Source organism: Zalophus californianus, chromosome 1 (genome assembly GCF_009762305.2).
Source record: "Zalophus californianus isolate mZalCal1 chromosome 1, mZalCal1.pri.v2, whole genome shotgun sequence".
Classification (NCBI taxonomy): domain Eukaryota; kingdom Metazoa; phylum Chordata; class Mammalia; order Carnivora; family Otariidae; genus Zalophus; species Zalophus californianus.
Window position 1 is genome coordinate 150,235,251 of NC_045595.1, and position 21,731 is coordinate 150,256,981.

At 35.9% G+C, this 21,731-nt stretch overlaps 1 protein-coding gene across 3 annotated transcripts in view; it reads left to right on the forward strand.

Moving 5' to 3' along the window:
* The window catches only part of IQCB1 (IQ motif containing B1), a 53,392-nt gene that overhangs the window by 24,974 nt on the left and 6,687 nt on the right, over positions 1-21,731 (forward strand). For all 3 annotated transcript variants that reach the window (XM_027587476.2, XM_027587475.2, XM_027587477.2), the window contains exons 11-13: positions 13,058-13,200; positions 14,936-15,084; positions 20,645-20,776. In XM_027587476.2, coding sequence (XP_027443277.1) covers positions 13,058-13,200; positions 14,936-15,084; positions 20,645-20,776 — 424 coding nt within the window. The remainder of the gene's footprint in view (positions 1-13,057; positions 13,201-14,935; positions 15,085-20,644; positions 20,777-21,731) is intronic.

The window sequence follows — 21,731 nt, forward strand, 5'->3', positions numbered from 1 at the left end:
TTTTTAAAGATTTATCCACTTATTTGGGAGAGAGAGAGAGAGAAGGAGAGACAACATGAACAGGAGGGGCAGAGGGAGAGGGATGTCAAGCAGACTCTGCATTGAGTGTGGAGCCTGACGCGGGGCTTGATCTCACAACTCTGAGATCATGACCTGAACTGAAACCAAGAATTGGACGCTTAACCGACTGTTCCACCCAGGTGCCCCTTTGTTTTGTTTTTTAGATTCTACATATAAATGTGGAATCATATGGCATTTGGTTTTTTCGGACTTAATTTCATTTAATATAAATCCCTCTAGGTCCTTTCATTTAGCATAATTCCCTCTAGGTCCAGCTATGTTATCACAAATGGTAAGATTTCATTCTTTTTTATGGCTGAGTAACATTCCATTGTATTTATATACCACATCTTCTTTATCTATCTATTGATAGACACTTAGGTTGTTTCCCTATCTTGGCTATTGTAAATGCTGGAGTGAAGATGGCGTGCATATATCTTTTTGAATTAGTATTTTCATTTTCTTTGGATAAATACACATAAATGGATTTTCTGGGTTGTAAGGTATTTCTATTTTTAATTTTTTTAGGAATTTCTATTCTGTTTTCCATAGTGGCTACACCAATTTACATTCCTACCAGCAGTTGCATTAGGGTTCCCTTTTCTTCACATCCTTGTCAATGTTTGTTATTTCTTGTCTTTTTATATTAGCCATTCTGACAGGTGTAAGGTGATAACTCATTGTGGTTTTGATTTGCATTTCCCTGATGATTAGTGATGTTGAGAATTTTTTCTGTCTGTTGGCCATCTGTAAATATTCCTTGGAAAAATGTGTATTCAGGTTCTCTACCCATTTTTTAATTGAATTGTTTGGGGGTAATTTTTGGTGTTGAGTTCTATGAGTTCTTTATATATTTTGGATATTAACCCCTTATTGGGTATAGCATTTGCAGATATCTTCCCCATTCTGTAGGTTGCCTTTTTGTTTTGTGGATATTATATCACTATGTATAAAAGCTTTTTAGTTTGACACAGGCCTGATAGTTCATTTTTGCTTTTGTTGCCCTGCTGAGGAGACAGATCCAAAAAGTATTGCTAAGACTGATGTCCAAGAGTTTACTGCCAGTGTTTTGTTTTAGGAGTTTTATGGTTTCATGTCTTACATTTAGGTCTTTAATCCATTTGGAGTTTATTTTTGCATATAAGGAAGTGGTCCAGTTTATTCATTTGCATGTAGTTCTCCAATTTTCCCAACACCATTTGTTGAAGAGACTATCATTGTATATTCTTGCCTCCTTTGTCATAGATAATTGACCATATGTGGGTTTATTTCTGGGCTTTCTGTTCTGTTCCATTGGTCTATATGTTTTTGTGCCAGCACCATACTGTTTTGATTACTATAGCTTTGTAGTGTAGTTTGAAATCTGGGCATGTGATACCTCCAGCTTTGTTGTTCTTTCTCAAGATTGGTTTGGCTATTCAAAGTCTTATGTGGTTCCATACAGGTTTTAGGATTCATTTTTACTAGTTCTATGAGAAATGCCAGTGTAGATAGAGACTTTGAATCTGTACGTTACTTTGAGTAGTATGGACATTTTAACAATATTAATTCTTCCAATCCATGAGCACAGTATATCTTTTCCACTTATTTGTGTCATCTTCAGTTTCTTTCATCCTTGTCTTATAGTTTTTAGAGTACAGGTCTTTCACCTCCTTTGTTAAGTTTATTCCTGTATTTTATTCTTTTGATACAATTGTAAATGGGATTGTTTTCTTAATATCTCTTTCTGCTACTTCATTATTAATACATAGAAATACAACAGATTTCTATCAATTAATTTTATATCCTGTAAATTTACTGAAATCATTTATTCTAATAGCTTTTTGGTAGAAACTTTAGAGTTTTCTAACTGGGTGTTATATGCAACTGATGAATTATTGAACACTACCTCTGAAACTAATGATGTACTATATGTTGGCTAATTGAATTTAAATTTAAAAAAAGAATCTTTAGGGTTTTCTATATATAGTATTATATTATGAGGAAACAGTGATAGTTTACTTCTTCCTTCCCAATTTGGATGCCTTTTATTTCTTTTTCTTGTTTGATTGCTGTGACTAGGATTTCCAGAACTATGTTGAAATAAACTGGCAAGAGTGGACATCCATGTCTTGTTCCTGATCACAGAGGAGAAGCTCTCAGTTTTTCATCATTGAGTATGATGTTAGCAATGGGTTTGTCAGATATGTCCTGTATTATTTTTGAGGTATCTTCCATCTGTACATACTTTATTGAGAGTTTTTACCATAAATGGCTGTTGAATTTTGCCAGATGGTTTTTCTGCATCTCTTGAGATGATCATATGATTTTTTTCCTTTGTTAATGTAGTGTATCATGTTGATTGATTTGTGAATACTGAACCATCCTTGCATCCCTGGAATAAATCCCACTTGATCATGGTATATGATCCTTTTAATGTTTTGTTGAGTTCATTTTGCTAGTGTTCTATTAAGGAATTTTGCATCTATGTTTATCAGGGTTATTGGCCTATAATTTTCTTTTTTTGTAGTGTCTTTGTATGTTTTTGTTATCAAGGTAATGCTTCCAATGAATTTGGAAGTGTTCCTCTTAAATTTTTTAGATTAGTTTGAGAAGAGTAGATAGTAACTATATGTTTGATAGAATTCATGTGAGAACCCACTGATCTTGGACTTTTGTTTGTTGAGAGCTTTTTTGATTACTGATTCAGTATCATTATTAGTAATTGGTCTGTTAAGATTTTGTTTCTTCCTGATTCATTCTCGTAAGATTGCATATTTCATTTCTTCTAGGTTGTCCAATTTGTTGGCATGTAATTTTTCATAGTAGTCTCTTATAATCCTGTGTATTTCTGTGGTGTTAGTTGTAACCTCTCTTTCATCTCTGATTTTATTTGGACCCTCTCTTTTTTCCTTGATGACTTTGGCTAACAGTTGATTAATTTTGTTTATATTTTCAAAAAACAGTTTTTAATTCCATTGATATTTTCTATTTTTCTTTTTACTAATTTATTTCTGCTCTGGTCTTTATCATTTTTTTCTTCAATCAACTGTGGGCTTTATTTTTCTTTTTCTAGTTCTTTTAGGTGTAAGATTACATTATTATAGGTATTTCTATAATGCCTATAGAAATAGGTAGGTTTTTTGAGGTAGGCCTGTATTGCTGTAAACTTTCTTCTTGGAATTGCTTTTGCTGCATCCCACAGATTTTGGAATGTTGTGTTTCCATTTTTATTTGTCTTAAGGTAATTTTTAATTTCCTCTTTGGTTTCTTTGTTGACCCATTGTTTATTTAATAGCATGTTGTTTAACCTCCACATGTTTGTGTTTCCTCCAGTTTTTTTCCTTGTGATTGATTTATAGTTTTATACCATTGTAGTTGGAAAAGATGCTTGATATGGTTTCAATCTTAAATTGGTTGAGATTTGTTTTGTGGTCTAACATGTGATCTATTCTCAAGAATGTTCCATGTACAATTGAAAAGAATATATAGTTTGCTGTTTGGGGATGGAATGATCTGCATATATGTTAAATCCATCTAGTCTAATGTGTTAAGTTCACTTTTTCCTTATTGATTTTCTGTCTGGATGATCTATTCATTGGTGTAAGTGGGTTATTAATGTCCCTGCTATTATTGTATTACTGTCATTTTCTCCCTTTGTATTTGTTAATGTTTGCTTTATATATTTAGGTGCTTCTACATTGGGTGCTTATGTATATTTACAACTGTTATATCCTCTAGTATTGAGTTCTCCATCATTATGTAATGCCCTTATTTGTCTCATTATGGTCTTTGTTATAAAGTCCGTTTTGTCTGATATATGTATTGCTACTCCAGCTTTCTTTTCACTTCATTTGCATGTCATATCTTTTTTCCATCTCTATTTTCAGCCTGTATGTGTCTTTTGGTCTGAAGTGAGTCTCATAGGCAGCATGTAGATAGGTGTTGTTTTATCCATTCAGTTGCTCTGTGTCTTTTGATTGGGCATTTAGTCCATTTACCTTTAAGGTAATTATGACAGGTATGTACTTATTGCCATTTTGTTATTGTTTTCTGGTTGTTTTTGTAGTTCTGTTTTTTTCTTGTTCTCTTTTCTGTGATTTGATGACTTTCTTTAGTGTTATGGTTGGCTTTTTATTTTTTGTGTACCTGTCATAGATTTTTGGGTTTGTGGTTACCATGAGGTTCATATATAATGAGACCACTCTAATTATGGTGGTCTATGTTAAGTTAGTTAAGTTTGAACACATTCTAAAACACTCCCCCACCACTATGGTTTTTGTTTTTGATGTCATATTTTACTCTTTTTATTTTGTGTGTCCCATAACTGATTATTATAGGTACAGTTCACTTTATTACTTTTATCTTTTAACCTTCATGCTAGCTTTATAAATGGTTCTTCCACTATCTTTGTATGTTTGCTTTTAACCGTGAGATTTTTTTTTTCTTTCATAAATTTCTTCTAGTTATGGCCTTTAACTGCTTAAGGAAGTCCCTTTAATGTTTCTTATAAGTCTGGTTTTAGTGGTGATGAACTCCTTTAACTTTTGTTTGTCTGGGGGGACTCTTTATTTTATTTATTTATTTTTTTTAATGGAAAAGTGTCATCTTATTTTACTAATGTAAGCATTTGATGACAAACAAAGATAATTTTACAAACTTAGAATGTGTGCAAGTACATGAAATTTCCATTTTATTGTAGTTTTCACTAGCTCAAACACGTTTCTCTACAGCTATTCCAACATAATTCCTTTGGAATGAATTATTTCAGTCATCCTTAATATATAATAACTCTGCCAAATACTTTAATCTAAAATAAACATATACAATTTTAATTAATAATTTTTAGATGAATGGGGTAAGAAAGTCATCAGGTGATGGTTGAGACTGTTAATTTCCAATAAGAAACTGTGTTGAAGTGTTTCTTCTGATACAGTATTTATAAATTAGAATTTTCAAAAAACAAGGGCAGAACAAAAAATACAAAAGAAACTTCTGCAGCTTAAGCCTCCCATAGTCCTAAACCTCTAAGAGAAGCAAGGCAAAGCCACCTATGGGCAACCATGAACAGTGGCAAGCCAGCTACATGCTCCGCTCAGCATGGTCCAGCAGGCCGCAACCGCCCGGCACAGTGCCCTCGGCCAGCCCTTGGGGGGACTCTTTATGTCTCCTATTCTGAATGATAATCTTGCTGCTTACTCTTGGTTGTAGGTTTTTCCATTCAGAACTTTGAGTACATCATGCAACTCCCTTCTGGTCTGCAAAGTTTCTGCTAAAAATCAGCCTTATAGGAGTTCCCTTGTTACATAATTAGTTGTTTATCTCTTGCTGCTTTTAAGATTCTCTCTTGGGGTGCCTGGGTGGCTCAGTTGGTTAAGCGTCAGCCTTCGGCTCAGGTCGTGATCCCAGGGTCCTGGGATCAAGCCCCACATTGGGCTCCTTGCTCAGCAGGGAGCCTGCTTCTCTCTCTTCCTCTGCCTGCCGCTCCCTGTGCTTGTACTCTCTCTCTCTCTCTCTCTCAGATAAATAAAATCTTTAAAAAAAATAAGATTCTCTCTTTAATTTTTGACATTTTAGTTATTGTGTATCTTGATGTAGACTTCCTTGGGTTAATCTTGTTTGGAGTTTCTCTGCTTCCTGGACATGGATGTCTGTTTCCTTCCCCAGGTTAGAGAAGTTTTCAGCTACTATTTCTTCAAATAAGTTTTCTATCCTTTCTCTGACTCTACTCCTTCTGAAACACCTAATATGCAAATGTTAGTACATTTGATGTTGTCCCAGAAGTCCTTTAAATTATTCTAATGTTTTCAAGTTCTTAATTCTTTTTGCTGTTCAGCTTGGGTGATTTCCACTACACTGTCTTCCAGATTGCTGATTGGTTCTGCTGTATTATCTAATCTGCTGTTGACTTCCTTCTAGTTTATTTTTCATTTCATTTATTGTATTCTTTAGCTCTGACTGGTTCTTTTTTTTATATTTTCTGTGTCTTTGTTCAAGTTCTCACTGTGTTCATCCATTCTTATCCCAAGTTTAGTGAGCATCTTTATGACCATTACATTAAACTCTTTATCTGATAGATCGTTCATTTCCATTTTGTGTAGTTCTTCTGAAGTTTTTTCTTGTTCTTTCATTTGGACCATATTCTTCTGTCTCCTCATTTTGCCTCACTTTCTGTATTTGTTTCTATGTATTAGGTCAATCAATTCCTGGTCTTGAAGGAGTAGCCTTATGTAGAAGGCATCCTTGAGGGCCCAGAGGCACAGTCCTTCCCAGGTCACCAGAACCAGGTGCTGCAGGGGTATTCCTTGTATGGGCTTCATTCTCTCACCTTTTATGATTGGGCTGCAACTCTTGTGGGTACAGTGGTAGGTGGGGCTGTCTACAGCTCCCCCTGCCAGCCAATTTGGGCCAGTGCTCATCCAGGCCAATGCTTCCCACTCAATGCAGTGAGGCAAGAGATACTTTTAGGAGGTGCTAGTCCCAGCCAATGCCACCTGCCAGTTTGTGTGGTGAGTCCACAGGGCAACGCTGAAGAGAAGCATGTGGTACTAGCAGAGTAGACAGAGAATGTCAGAAATGGAGCACACTAGTACTTCCATTCCCAGAGAAAGTTCCTACAGATCCCTGGCCCTCCAGCACACAGCCTAAAATCAGTCAGTAAATTTCCTTTACATATGGCTGAGGCACTTTTTAAACTGCTGCTTTTGTGCTGGTTCTCAGAGCAATTAAGTTTGTGCATGAGACCTTTTAAGAACAGAGTCTTGGTTTCCTATAGCCTCCCTACTATCCCAGAATTAAGCCCCACTGATTTTCAAAGCTGGACATTATGGGCGCTTCTTCAGGTGCATGCCCCCAGGGCAAGGTTGCCTGATGTGGAGTTTGAACCTCTATGTCTGTGTATCTCTCCCCTTGTGAGTCACTGCTCCAGTAGTATGAGTCCCAACCAGATTGCATCTCTGTCCCTTCTGTCCTTCTCCATGTGGCTTTTTCTTTGTATCTTTAGCTGCAGAATAACTAATCTTTAGGTTGTTCCCAGAGAGTTGCTCTTATTTAGTTGAAGCCTTGTTTGTCTGCAGAAGGAAGTGAGCTCAGGATCCTCCTGTTCCACCCACTTGCTCCTCCAGCTGTTTCTTTTACTCTTGCTTTCATTCTTGTTCTGAAAACACATTTCTGAGTACCTGTACTCCAGTAACTAGATGTACTTTCAAAGCAAAGGACATAATGTAAGACAGAAATCTGATGGAACAAAAACTAAAACTAGTCTTTTAATAACTGCAGCTGCATTTCTCAGTTATAAAAATGTTTTAATATAGTAAACTAAAATTTAGATTTAAGTCATTGATGAAAGTTTCGTTTAGAGAAGTTAGATTATTAATATTGGGCATGAGTTTTGTTTTTGCTTTTTTTAAAACGTGCATTGTTAAGACATGTTTCATTTGCATAATATATGCCAGAGGCTATGCCGGATACTGAGAGAGTTAAACAGACTCAATTTTGTATCCTACCTCAGCAACTTTGGGCTGAATGACTGTGGACAAGATGCCCAACCTCTCTCTGCCTCAAATTTCCCATCTATTTAATGGGGATAATTGTCTGTGTACCGCCCAAGATTAAAGTTTTGGGTTTTTTTTAGCATATTACCTGGAACTTAGAAAAGATGATAGTGGGGAAAATTCATATGGCACATTTTTTGCCTTTGAGCGTTTACAAATCTAGTTAGACAAATAGATATGTTAAATAAATAGTACTTGTGAGAGGCAATTATAATCCATTACAGCATTGCTGAAAGTTCATTGTGTATCCTACAATGTATTTATTTAAAAACATTTTAAAAAGGATTTCTTTGGTCAAATAAATTTGGGAAATGATGACTACTTTGAGAGTGAGTCATAATGTATGTTATTCTATTAAAAAATCTGAGATGTTCTTGGTATAGCCCTGCCTTCTGTGGTGAAGGTAGTGTTTATTACTTATGGATTCTACTTGCTGTCATTCTCAGCTCTCTTCCCTCTTAACATTAAAGGTATCCCTGTACCGTGGATTGAGACATTTAATGTTTAGTCTCACAATAGTTGTCAAATTTGCCAGTCTACTTTGTCTCGTAATATTAAAATCCCAGGATTACAGATTTTGTCCGCTTAGAAGTATATCTATGGAGTCTTAACAGTTCCACTATTTTAAAATAGAAATTCCATTGCTTTTTATAATCAGTCCAGTTATAAATATTTCTATTAAAATTATTTTCCATTAAATTTTAGCTGTGAAGCCAAAATTGATTAAATCTCACATAATAATTAGTTTGGTTTTTTCCCCAATATTTTGAGTTTGAAGTTTTAGGGCAGATTGAAATACAGTATCTTTGGATTCTCTTTATTAATTTATTATTTTTTAATTTCAAGTTTGCTCAGGTTTCACCACCTTTCCTCTTCTGGTTGAAATAGTTTATGCAAATTTTTCTTGCTTTCTTTATAACTGGGCTTTCTGCAAAGGTTATTTCTGTCTCTTTGTGGTCGGGTCGTTATCTGAGAGTAATTTTTCCCTCCCATGTTTTTTGCTGGGGGGGTGCAGATAGGGACTGCCCACCACTCATAATTATGGGCCCAGATTCATCAGAGCTTTTTAAATTCCAACAAGATGCACTCTTGTGTAGCCACACCTTTACTAATGCACTTTTCTTGGGGGGTTCTTTTCTTTTTTTATTTTTTATGATGTTTAAGATGCCTTTTGAGCTGCTTTTTTTTTTTTTAACTAAAGTATGGTTACATTAGTTTCAGGTATACAACATAGTGATTCGATGACTCTATACTTATGCTATGCTCACCACAAGTATAGCTACTAACTGTCACCATATAACGCTATTACAATTCTGTATTCCTTGTATTCCCTTTGCTATACCTTTCATCCCCATTACTTGCTCATGCCATAACTAGAAGTCTGTACTTCCCACTCCCTTTCACCCATTTTCCCATCCTCTCACCACTCGGGTTTCTTTTTTACTGAATCATTTTTTTATGGTCAAAAACTTGATTTTCTTTTTTTTTTTTTTTAAGATTTATTTATTTATTTATTTATTTGAGAGAGAGAATGAGATAGAGAGAGAGCATGAGAAGGGAGAGGGTCAGAGGGAGAAGCAGACTCCCTGCTGAGCAGGGAGCCCGATGTGGGACTCGATCCCGGGACTCCAGGATCATGACCTGAGCCGAAGGCAGTCGCTTAACCAACTGAGCCACCTAGGCGCCCAAAAACTTGATTTTCTGTTACGTGCCGAGCAAGGTTTTCTGAAGCAGCCAACAACTATACCAGTTACTTTTGGGAAACCTCACAACTACCTACCTATATCATAGGGCTGATATTTGGTGTCTTAATTGTACTTGTTTCACCTTGTAGGGGAAGAAAAAATTTTCCTTCTACCATATTTTAGGTTCATTCCCTGGAAATTAGACTGACAAAAAAAGGGTGGAAAAACAGTTAACAAGAGAAAAACAGTTTATTAATGTGTGCAGTGCACATCATGTAAAAGAAACCTCACATGATGAGTAACTCAAATGAGTAGTTAGAACTTGGGCTTGTATAGCATTTAACAAAGAAAAAAAATTCATAAAGAAGTGACAGGTAAAAAGAAAAGGATTTTAGACTTCCAAAGTCAGGAAATTATGGAAAGGTAAATATATTTGGGAAACTAATGGAGTATGTGGGTTATTTGTCTAGGTCCATCTTGGCACCAACTTTACATCTTCTTCAAGGCCATAAAACTTCCTTGGGAGGGGGGATTTATGGCAGTCCTCATTTCTGAGACATTTCTGCTCTAGTCCAATAGGGAAGCTCTGGGAAGGCTCTGTCTACATTTGTGGATTCTCATTTGCCTCCAGCTCAAAATAATCTTTATGCCAGAGTGGCATATTCTGCTACGCTTCAATTTCTCCTTGAAATTGAGCTGCTGAAGTACAGAACTATATTTCTTCTCTGTTTCCCCGAGTAACAATACCAAGCAGGCAGCAATCACTCAGATAATATGTTTGATGAGTTAATGAACCGAGCCCGTCAACTCTTTTGGCATTCAGCTCGTATCGTACTCCCCCAGTTCATACTTACTGTTCTCCAACAAAGGAATTCCTAGAGACTTCTTGATGTCTTGGTAGTAGATAGTTTGGTCAACTCCCTTTTTGATGATAAAGATTCATGCTGATTAAATGTAGCTCATGGAATGTATTTATATAAATCATCTTGGGAATATATCTGATCACTCATTTCCTTTTCAGAAATGCTCACAGATGCCAGATGGTCAAATGCCTAGTCTTTCTTATAGAGAGACCAGTTAAATGAATGCTCTTTTAATTTTTTAGTGATTAAAGAAATTCTTTGACTAGAACTAGAGACTACCTAACTACTAGTAACTAACTAAAATGTTCCTAAGTGGGGGGGAAACATTCAAATTCAAAATCACATTAATTCCTAATAAATGTTTTCAAACATGAAATTAAAACACATGAATCCAGAAACCCACATATTTACAATTTATAGTCACTTCAATCTCTGAACCTCACGTTTCTACTGTATTTCTGCTTGTATTTTACTTCTGCCTACATGCTCCACAGTCCTTTCATTTTTGCCATATTTTATAGCCTGCATGTTTTTTCCCAGACCCAGTTTTCTGACAGATTAAATGTCTTAGCAATACAATTTTTTAAAATATTTTATTTATTTGAGAGAGAGAGCACAAGATGGGGCAGGGTCAGAGGGAGAAGCAGACTCTCTGCTGAGCAGGGAGCCCAGTGCGGGACTCAATCCCAGGACTCCAGGATCATGACCTGAGCCAAAGGCAGTCGCTTAACCAACTGAGCCACCCAGGCACCCCAGCAATACAATTTTAATGTTACTATGTTTCTGATACTAATAGTAAATTTAATATAATGATAATGCAATATTAGACATTATAATCTGTAACCAGTTAGGTAATTTAAAAGGAGATTTTGGGGGCGCCTGGGTGGCTCAGTCATTAAGTGTCCACCTTCAGCTCAGGTCATGATCCCTGGGTCCTGCGCTTGAGCCCCGCATCAGGCTCCCTTCTCAGCGGGAAGCCTGCTTCTCCTCCCACTTCCCCTGCTTGTGTTCCCTCTCTCGCTGTGCCTCTCTCTGTCAAATAAATAAATAAAATCTTTATAAATAAATAAATAAATAAAAGGAGATTTTGTTTAGGGCCAACTGTTCTGTTTTACCCTGCATAAGTAGGTAAAGGGTAAAACATCCTTACCTATATGCTATATATATGCTGTATACATCCCAGAATTTTGCAGGGAGAGTTCTATAGGAGAGGCAAGTTTCCATCCGCCATTCTTTGAGAACATAAAGGCCCCTTACTTACTTCATTTCCAACTCTTTGGAAGAGGAAGAGACACTTAGAAACTATATGGCTAGCCCTATAGCCTCTTTAGAACCCCTTCTTTGGCACATCTGCACTTTGGGGTCTTCTCTACCTTTCACAGTGGAGTAAGAAAGATATTTTGAAGCGAACCTTCAACTCTTGACAAAGTGTAAAGCCAAAAAAACACTTAAATTGTATTGGTAGCAGTTAGGAAACACTAAGAAAAAAAGCAAAAACCATACACACACAAAATTTTATCGAAATAATTTTGTGAATTCTCCTTTTCTGTTTTAAAAGATTTTTTAAATTGCTTTATGCTGTTTTTCCTTTTCCAAAAGAAACTGAATTAAAAATCATTATCACCCTCTAACTATACCATTTTGAAGTCTGCCTGTCTACAAAGCTATAGCCAAGGTACCTCATTTGTTGGTAGTTTAATTCTGGGAAAAGAATCTAAGAGCAGAGGCTCAGCCGTTAAGCATCTGCCTTTGGCTCAAGTCATGTTCCCAGGGTCCTGGGATCCAGCCCCTCATTGGGCTCCCTGCTCAGCGGGAAGCCTGCTTCTCCCTCTCCCACTCCCCCTGCTTGTGTTCCCTCTCTCGCTGTCTTTCTCTCTGTCAAATAAATAAATAAAATCTTTAAAAAAAAAAAAAGAATCTAAGAGCAAATGCTCTTGAGTGAGACACAAGCAAATTAAGTCTATAGAGATAAATAATGTATTCTTCTCTTTTCTTTTTGTCCTTTTTGTTTTCCTTTTCTATGGGTATCTGAAAGTATTTTGAGTATATTCACTATAGACTAATACTTGTGATCTCCTTACATAGTAATATAGGAACCAATCAAAACTAGGTAGAAATGGCTAAGGAGAAATTTTGGTGAATAAGAGCAGGTAATACACAAATGCCAGTTAAATAATTTTTTGTGGCCATATGAAGATTTTCATAATTGGTTCTAATAATAATGGTTATTAGTCCATGATTGAGAAATAGGTAAACATGAGGAAAAAAATCATTCATAATCATTCTATGCAGCAAAAATCACTGTTGAGATTTTATTATTTTTTAATCATTTTTTATGTATATAATACATATTTTTAACACACTTTGTATGGCTTCTATATCCTGATTTTATTTTCACTTGACATTAGATTTGGGTATTTTCCCAATTTGCTAAATATTTTTTAAAATTTTTATTATTTTATGGTTCATAGAATCCTATCCAGTGAATGAACCAGTAATTTATTTATCAGGTTCCCTGTTGTGGGGCATACAGTTTGTTTTCAGCTTGTTACTGTTGTAACAAATCTACATGTATATAATAACTAGTGAGGTTAAACATCTTTTCATATACTTCTTTTTGGGCACCTGGGTGGCTCAGTTGGTTAAACGACTGCCTTTAGCTCAGGTCATGATCCTGGAGTCCCGCATTGGGCTCCCTGCTCAGCAGGGAGTCTGCTTCTCCCTCTGACCCTCCCCCCTCTCATGTGCTCTCTCTCTCTCATTCTCTCTCTTAAATAAATAAATAAAATCTTTTAAAAAAATTTTAATTTTTTTTCATATACTTCTTGAGTGGGTATATCATTTACAAAAAAATTGTGTATAAGGTACTTAATGTTTCTTTTTTTTTTGTTTTTGGTACTTAATGTTTCTATCACAGATCTAAACGAACCAAGGCATTACTAAAGCTAAATAAGCAGAAAGAAGAAGAGCACCGCAGATTACAGTTGCAACTTCAAAGACAGAGAGCCATGAGATTGTCCCGAGAATTACGGCTGAGTATGCTCGAAATAGTTCATCCAGGTGGGTGGCAATGTCAATTTTGTAAGTGTAAAAATGTTTAAAGTATCTTAATGAACCAGATTTCCTGCTACCTGATGATTTTTTTTTTTTAATGTGGACCTTTTTCCTGTTTCTCCCTTCTCAGGTAAACCTTATTAAATTTCAAGTCAAAAAAAAAAAAAGTCACAGTTTTGTTTTGTTTTGTTTTTTTGATTAAGGCCTATTAGTTGATGCCGAGCAGTCTCTCCACTAGGGTTTTCTTATCTTTCAGATAAATTAGTGAAACGTAAAAATATATGCTTAAAATAGCTTTCAGAGACATAAAGAATACCCTTGACCTTAAGGAGGGAGTTAGATTGCTACATTTTAGAATCAGAACTTTACTCATATCCCAGTATAAACCTTGTGACATCTTGCCACTTTTGATACACTAAGCTGAAATTAATATTACAGTCTAGGAATCTGAATGGTTTCAAGATTTTTTTTTTGTTCTTCCCCTTCCCCTCCTACCACTCATTCCCATTGTTCTTACATAACCTCTTATTTCTCTTTTTTTTCCCTTAAATATAGATGTTTCCCAAGGTTCCATCTTTACCTCTTACTCTAATGTTGCTCTTCCTGCGGTATCCTATCCATAACTGTAACTTCAACTACCAACTGAGTGCTTAGCACACTCAAATCTTGTTTGCATCTTCACCTTCCCAAGCTCTAAACCAGCACTTCCTTTTTTTCTTTTAAGATTTTATTTATTTATTTATTTGAGAGAGAGAGAGCACATGCACTAGTAGGAGGGAGGGGCAGAGGAAGAAGGAGAAGCAGACTCCCTGGTGAGCAGGGAGCCCAATATGGGGCTCTGTCCCTGGAGCCTGGGATCATGCCCTGAGCCGAAGGCAGACACTTAACCAACTGAGCCACCTGGGCGCCCCTAAACCAGCACTTTTCACAAAATGAAATGTTCTTTATCTGCACCGTCAACTATGATTCCTACTGGCTAGACATGGCCATTGAGTACTTGAAATGTCTCTAGTGCACACAAGCACATGAATTTTTAAATTTACTTTATTTAAATTAAAGTAGCCATTTGTGGATAGTGTCTACTATATTGGACAGCACAGCTCTGTAGCCAGTTCCCTATTGGATAGCTTGACTTAGATAAATCTTTACTTGTCTAAGCTTTACCTAGATATCCACAGGCATCCCCAAAACTAGTCATTACCTCACCCATTTCCTTTCCCTGAATTCCCCATCTCAGGTAATAGCACCAGCAATATGCTCAATTTCCCATCTGTGAGACATCCTAGAGTTTTCTGTCTCACATACAACACCTCCCAGAAAGTAAAAAGAAAGTCACCTGTATACTTAAGAGAAATTTGGAAGTACACAGAGTAATTAACATACATGCATCTTGCCTTTTCCCTCTGGTGGTATGGATTGAATTCCTAACCATGTACTTATGATTCTTTTTTCTAAGTATTCTTGCTATTGGATTTTTAACCCTTTCTCATTCCTTTGCCACAAAAAATTATATGAATCTTTTCTCTAAAGAATGTGCATAATCTGAGAAAGCTTTTGGAGTTTTTTGTTTCTGCTATCTTAGAACCATTGTAAAATAATAAACTTGGGGAAATTAATGAACAATATTTAAAGAAACAAATAAAAAGACTGCAAGATTATTGTTAATATCATTATCCTGATTCCAGAACTTGAGAAAGTATAGCAGTTGAGTATGTTGTAATAGTGTCTGTCATCTTTTTAGGTCAGGTGGAAAAATATAATCGGGAAATAGAAGAGAAATCAGCATTGATTATCCAGAAGCACTGGAGAGGGTACAGGGAAAGGAGAAATTTTCGCCAACAGAGGCCATCTCTCACGGAGTATAAAGCAGCTGTCATACTTCAGAGAGCAGTGAGTCTAATACAGTAAAAAGATTACTGGATTAGGAAGTGCAAAAACATGGATTCAAACCTGACCTTGTATATACCTGCTGTAAAGTCTTGGTCTAGTCATTTAGCTTTTCTGAGTCTTAGTTTCTTTCTCTATAAAATAAGAACCTCCTTAACACTGGACAAACTGATTTAGACACTCAGTCCTTAGTACTTCCATAGAACCTTGTACATCATTTATCATACTGCAGTGTACTTTGTTAAATTTTTTTCTTTCTTTCTTGGGCTGTGACTTCCTCAGGGATAAGGAACTAAGTCTTACCTATTGTTGTCAGCTCTTAGCATGTGCTTGTTTTATGAATGGATGTTTACCCTACCTTTTCCACTCAGTTGTTATATAAATGAGATGACCCAATTTATGGGAAAGTATTTTGGAAATTGCAAAGCCTGTACTAGTTTAGCACATCATAGTTTATTTTTTTAATGTATAGATAATATATTAGATATAACTGGATCACTATAATTCTTGAATTATAGAATGGTGTTCTTAAATAATAATTTTCCTGGGATTCAGTAATATTTATTGCCTTGGAAAAGCATAGCAAACAAGGCTCTTTATTTCATTTAATGACCAATTTTCCTAACATCTCTTATTCACTTATACCTGTTAACTTTCATATTAGGATTTCAGGTCCTATAGCATTTTATAGCCCTTTATTTTTGAACTTTGGGTTAATTTCAGTATTTCACAGTGTTAGATTTTGAATAGTCTCTTTGTTAATTTTCTGTGATTAACGTTTTACAAAGATTATTAAAAAAACCACTCAAAAAATAGGATAGAGTAAGTACTACAGAAATAGGAAGATTTGTCTGCTGCATCCTTCTTCCTCAGGCTTTTCTGGTGATGGCAGGCTATATGTACAACAAACAATCCTGCAGCATCACCAAACCACACCTATACCTGCATTTTATCCTCTGCTAAACAGGGCCATCTAAGAATTAACCCATGGATGTCAGTGTTGGACATATTTCTTTTAGAGGAACCCTTAGGTCCTTTCTAATACCTTTACCTCATGGCTACTTTTTTAAACTCTCCTCTGTCAGAGGATCAGCTGGGCCCCTATTAAATTGAATTACTACCTTGCCTATTTAGATAAGCCCAGAATTTTATAAAAGGGTCCTCTACTCTAAAGTGAGATACCCCAGTTTGTCCACCATTCCTTAAAGCACAGAGGTCTTTATAGGAAGGTATCTGAGGGCTATGGAGGCAAAGTTATTTTGGCTTTCACACTTTTCTTTGGCATAAGAGGAAAAAGATTAGTTACATCCACCTCCTAGCTCCCCCACCCAAAAGGAAAATGGGTCTCCATTGTAAGAACAAAAAGGGCTGGGTCAAGATCATGTTTTTAGTCTTTGCAACTCACTACTAAAAATAATGAAGTCAAAGTAAAGCTAGTGAAAAGTAGAAAGGTAAGAAGAGGATTCCTTTCAAAGAGGGAAAGAAAAGAAAAATTATGAAGTACAGAGAGGGAAGAGAAATGAAAATAGTAGAGAAAATTAGAATAGGGCAACCAGTGGTCAGTAAATGATACATTTTGCTACATTTTGAAGCATCCTTTTCTAAGACCTACTATATACCTGCATATAGACTGTGTCTGATACAGTACCCACTAACCATAGGTGACTACTTGAGTACTTGACATGTAGCTAGTCGCAATTGAAATGTGCTGTAAGTGTGAAATGCCCACCACATTCTGAAGGCTTAATATGAGAGTGTAAAATACTTCATTAATAATTTTTACATACAACATACATGTTGAAAAATGTACATATATTTGCATATATTGAGTTATATATTTACATAACCCAGTATATGCAAAATATTAATTTCACCTGTTTTTACTTTTTTTATATGGCTACTAGAAAATTTAAAATTACACATGTGACTTCCATTATATTTCTATTAGCACTGCAATTGATCTTGGTAAAAAAGAAAAAGGAATAATTCATTAGTTTCACTGAAAGTAGTAGGAATATCATTTCATTGAACTTGTCCCTTAGAAGGAACTGGTTTTTAGTATTTTTGGCAGGAAAAGGCCAGAACTGGAAGAAAGACCAGAACTGTTGTTTACCTTTCTCCCTCCCTTATTTTGTACAAAAGCAGAGGCATTGTTTCTCATGTAGCTAGAAATTGAAAAAAAAACCCAGTGTAAGCTTGCTGATTTCAAATTACACATCCTTAACATAGACAACTTGGAGTTCTCTGTAGTGGCTTAGTGTTGAAATTAGATTTGAAGGGTTAGCTGCATTTTCCCTTTTAATGCTTCAGGATTTTCTTCTCTTGGTTTCTTATCTCTTAAACTCAGAAGGAAGGTGATAATTGCTGGTGTCTGGTCTCTAGGGCCAGAATGATGGCAATTCTTGCTACTTGATTATAGCAGGAAAGTATTATAGTGCTGTTATACATATCCATCACAGACTGACCACAAAAACACTTAGTAAAACAAACCATTAGCAGTTGAGAAAATAAAAAACAGGGAGAGAAATATAATTTCAGAGAGTTCTGAAATGACAAAGAGTGAAGAAAAGGTCAAGGTGGGCTTTTTTGATCTAGGGACAGAGATTCTTCTGTTCTGGTACCTTAATTCTGAAGTTCCCAGTATAGCGTGATAAGCTGAGGGTGGTGCTAAAAGGAGGAGGTAGAGGAGAGAGAAGGAGAAGCAAGGAAGAAGAATCAAATAAAGGGAAGAGTACAAGGAAAGGAGTGGGTCTCTCAACAGGAAGATGCAAGCACAGTTGAAGTCTCCATTAGATACTAAAATAGGGGTATTAGAGAAATTTTATAAACTGAGTGAGAAGACCTCCAGCCCTGTTTTTCCCCCCCTTAGGTCCCAGTGTGCTGTCAGCCAGGCTTATCTCCTGCAAACAGTAGATTGAGAGTATTTTCTTTGAGGAATCTGAGAAAAGTTACAAGTATACTCACAATGGGGTACTTGAAAGAAACAGCTCAGTTCAGTAGTTCTGTATTGAAGTATGGTAGATAAACCCTACCCACCTGTCCAGAATTTCTAAACACCTTCTTAGAGCTTACTCTTAAATATTAGCTCAAAGTATCATTGGATATCTGAGAAAAGCTGAGGCCAGAAGAAACAGAATAAAACTACTTGGTGGAAATAGATACATTGCAGGGATGAGAAAACTTTTACAAAATCTATTATTTCCTTAAAGCTAAGAGAAGATAATGCATGAAATAAAACCAAGATGCTATATAAAAGGGAACAAATAGAATAAACATTGGCAGAAAAAAAATGAAAGACATAATAAAAGGGCTAGGGAAAAAAAGTTGGGGAAATCTAGAGAGCAGGGCAAAAAGAAAAGATAACCAGTCCAGGAGGTCAAACATTCAAACATGAAACAACAGAAAAAAACCTGAGGAGAGGAAATCAAATAACTCAAGATTTCCCAGAACTGAATGTTATGAGTTTTAGGTTAAAAGGATTGACTAAATGTTTAATATAAGGATAGAAACATACCCACATTTATTTTACATTACTATGAAATGCACTGGGGACACATATACTTCTTAGTAGCAACAGTGGAAGCTAAAATGGATGAAGTAAGGCTGTTACATATTTGAGAGAGATGATTTCCAACTAGAATTCTGCACGCAACCACACCATTGGTTTAAGGTAAGCATAGACTAAAGACATTTTCATGCATCACAAAGTCTTTAAAACAAAGAAGTAACCCAAGAAGAAAAGACAATATGGAATATAGGAAAATGCAAAGGAAAGATGAAAAGGAGTCACCAAGATGATGGTGAATGGAGATCTCAGGATGATACCTATGCATCAGGCATAAAAAGCAATCAATCCAGAGTTGAGCAGGTCAGAAAGCTCCAGAAGATATATGTCCAGGAAAATAAATTTGATAGAATGCCTGATATATTTTAATGTATAAGCATTAGGAGAGTTTAGATACATAATCAGTGATAAGTGCATACAAAAGTAAGCACAGGTAAACCACAGCCTTATTAATTCTAGAGAAAATAAAAAATGTGCAAAAAAGGAAAAGTAAATCATATGTGATACGGTTCAAACTTGAATGGCCTTTATGTAGTCATAATTATGTAAACACTAAACATTGATTTAACTAAATTTGTAATAATGGATGTTTGGGGATATGGAAAGTATGTGGGAGGGCAAGCAGTGAAAGAGAGTCTTGTATGACTTTCTTTATACAAGAAAGTCAATAGATAATACCTATACCTGAAAAATGACAGAAAAGTAGATGGACAGAAACATCAAAAGAAAAACCTGAAAGAGTTAAAGTTGTTGTCTTTGAGAGAGGGGGCAGAGAACTCTAGGGTTTTTTGGTAATAATTCTTATAAAGCTGACACTTTAAACAATAGAATTATATCAACAAATTTTTTTCTGGAACGCGCTGAAAAGTAAAATATTTTACACTTTGTGAGCCATGCAGTCTGTTGCAACTATTCAGCTCTATGGTTGTAGCACAAAGGAAACTATAGGCAATACACAAGCATGACACATTAATAATATGTTATTTGTAGACACTGAATTTTGAATTTCATATAATTTTCACATCACAGTATATTCATTTACTTTTTGAACTTTTTAACCATATAACAGTACAAAACCATTCTTTTTTTTTTTTAAAAGATTTTATTTATTTATTTGACAGAGACAGAGCGAGAGCAGGAACACAAGCAGGGGGAGTGGGAGAGGGAGAAGCAGGCTTCCCGCAGAGCAGAGAGCCCAATGTGGACTCGATCCCAGGACCCCGGGATCATGACCTGAGCCGAAGGCAGACGCTTAACGACTGAGCCACCCAGGCGCCCAGTACAAAACCATTCTTAACTCTTAAGCCATGTAAAAACAGGCAGCAGGCTGAATTTGGTCTGTGGGCCATAATTTGCCAACCTTTTCTTTAAAGCAATGTGAAGTATAACTTTGATGAAAATAAAAGCTATAAGGAAGGGAGAAGAGTGAAAAAAAATGGCAGAATAATTTCAAATTTTCTCCAAATCTTGCCTGTTTCAAGACGTCTTTTATTAGGAGTTCTTTCTGAAGGACATGAGGAAGAACATTCAGAAACTACTTTCATCAGTTGTCCCATACTTTACAATTTTATAATTTCTCATTTGCCAAGCTTTTTCTTACATATTGTCCCTTTGATCCTCACAATTTTCTAGTCTAAGTAGAATTGGGGTTTGTGTTTTCTATAGACATAAAATCCATCCTGTGGCGATCAAGTGACTTGCCCAAAATCATACACTTTATAAGGGACTAGAATTGAGAAAAGAACTCACTTACTATTTTTTCCTCTTTTTTGCTTTCCATACAAACAATACATGAATATATCCTTGTAAAATATTAAAACACTACAGAAGAATATCATTAAAATTCATTGTCCTCCCTCACTCCCATCATAATCCCATCCCTCTCCCCATGCACACTCAAAGTTAACAACTGTTATAATGTTGTTGCTACCATATGTTATAGAAGAAAATAGTTCTGTTAGTCAGGAATGAAAAATCACAAATCTTTTTTTGCACCAGACTCTTAAGTTCCTAGAGAAGTGTCGTAAGAAAAAGAAGCTATTTGCTCCTTGGCAAGGACTTCAAGATCTCACTGATGCACGCAGAGTTGAACTGAAGCAACAAGTGGATGACTATCTCAGAAGACATCCGGTATGCAGACTTCTGTGCCATGATATCAGTGTTACATTTTTCCAGTACGTGATACTCATGTGTTTGTGCGTTTACTATTGATATAAAGTAATACAGTGGCTTTACCATAGAGTTAAGAGTTTTGGAATCTTATAATTATATGGGCCATAGTACAGTCAATAGGTTAAGGAGACTGCTTCAAATCTGTTATTTCCTATAGTGTATCAGCAAGACATGGTCACTGCTTTTTTCCAATAGTATGTAAAACTATTGACTGTTTTGAAGCTTCCACAAAGAATATATTTAGCTTGCAATCAATAAATATTCAATGTTAACATGTATACCCAAACACATAATACATACATGTGAGAATTGACACCTGCTATTAATGAAACCATTGATGAAACCCCAGGAGCTAATATTATAAAGCATTTGACTATTTGCCTCTTATGATTTTATCACTGTAATACTGCTAACACATTTCTCCCGATAGAAATGTCCATATCTTTTACTTTCTGTGATCACAGTACTATAGATCTGGTGTTATTTTGCTTCTCCCTTCTGTGTTCTTTTTTTTTTTTTTAAGATTTATTCATCTATTTAATAGAGTGCGTGAGGGGTGTGGGCAGAGGGAGAGGGAGAGAAGCAGATTCCTTGCTGAGTGCAGAGCCCTACATGGGGCTTGATCTCACAAGTCTGAGATCATGACCTGAGCAAAATCAAGAGTTGGATGCTTAACCGACTGTACCACCCAGGCACCCCTCCCTTCTGAGTTCTTGACCTTATACTCCTATATGTCTTTGAAGATCATTTTCCTTTCTGCTTTTAGAGTAACTCACCACCCCATCATTAATTTTAATAACCTGTATTTCTGCCAGTCATCTCCACTTTTCTCTTGATGCTTTTTCCATACTTCTATACTTCACTAATTTTAGGGGAATTTATACATTTCAGCCAATCGGAATTCTTACTGCCC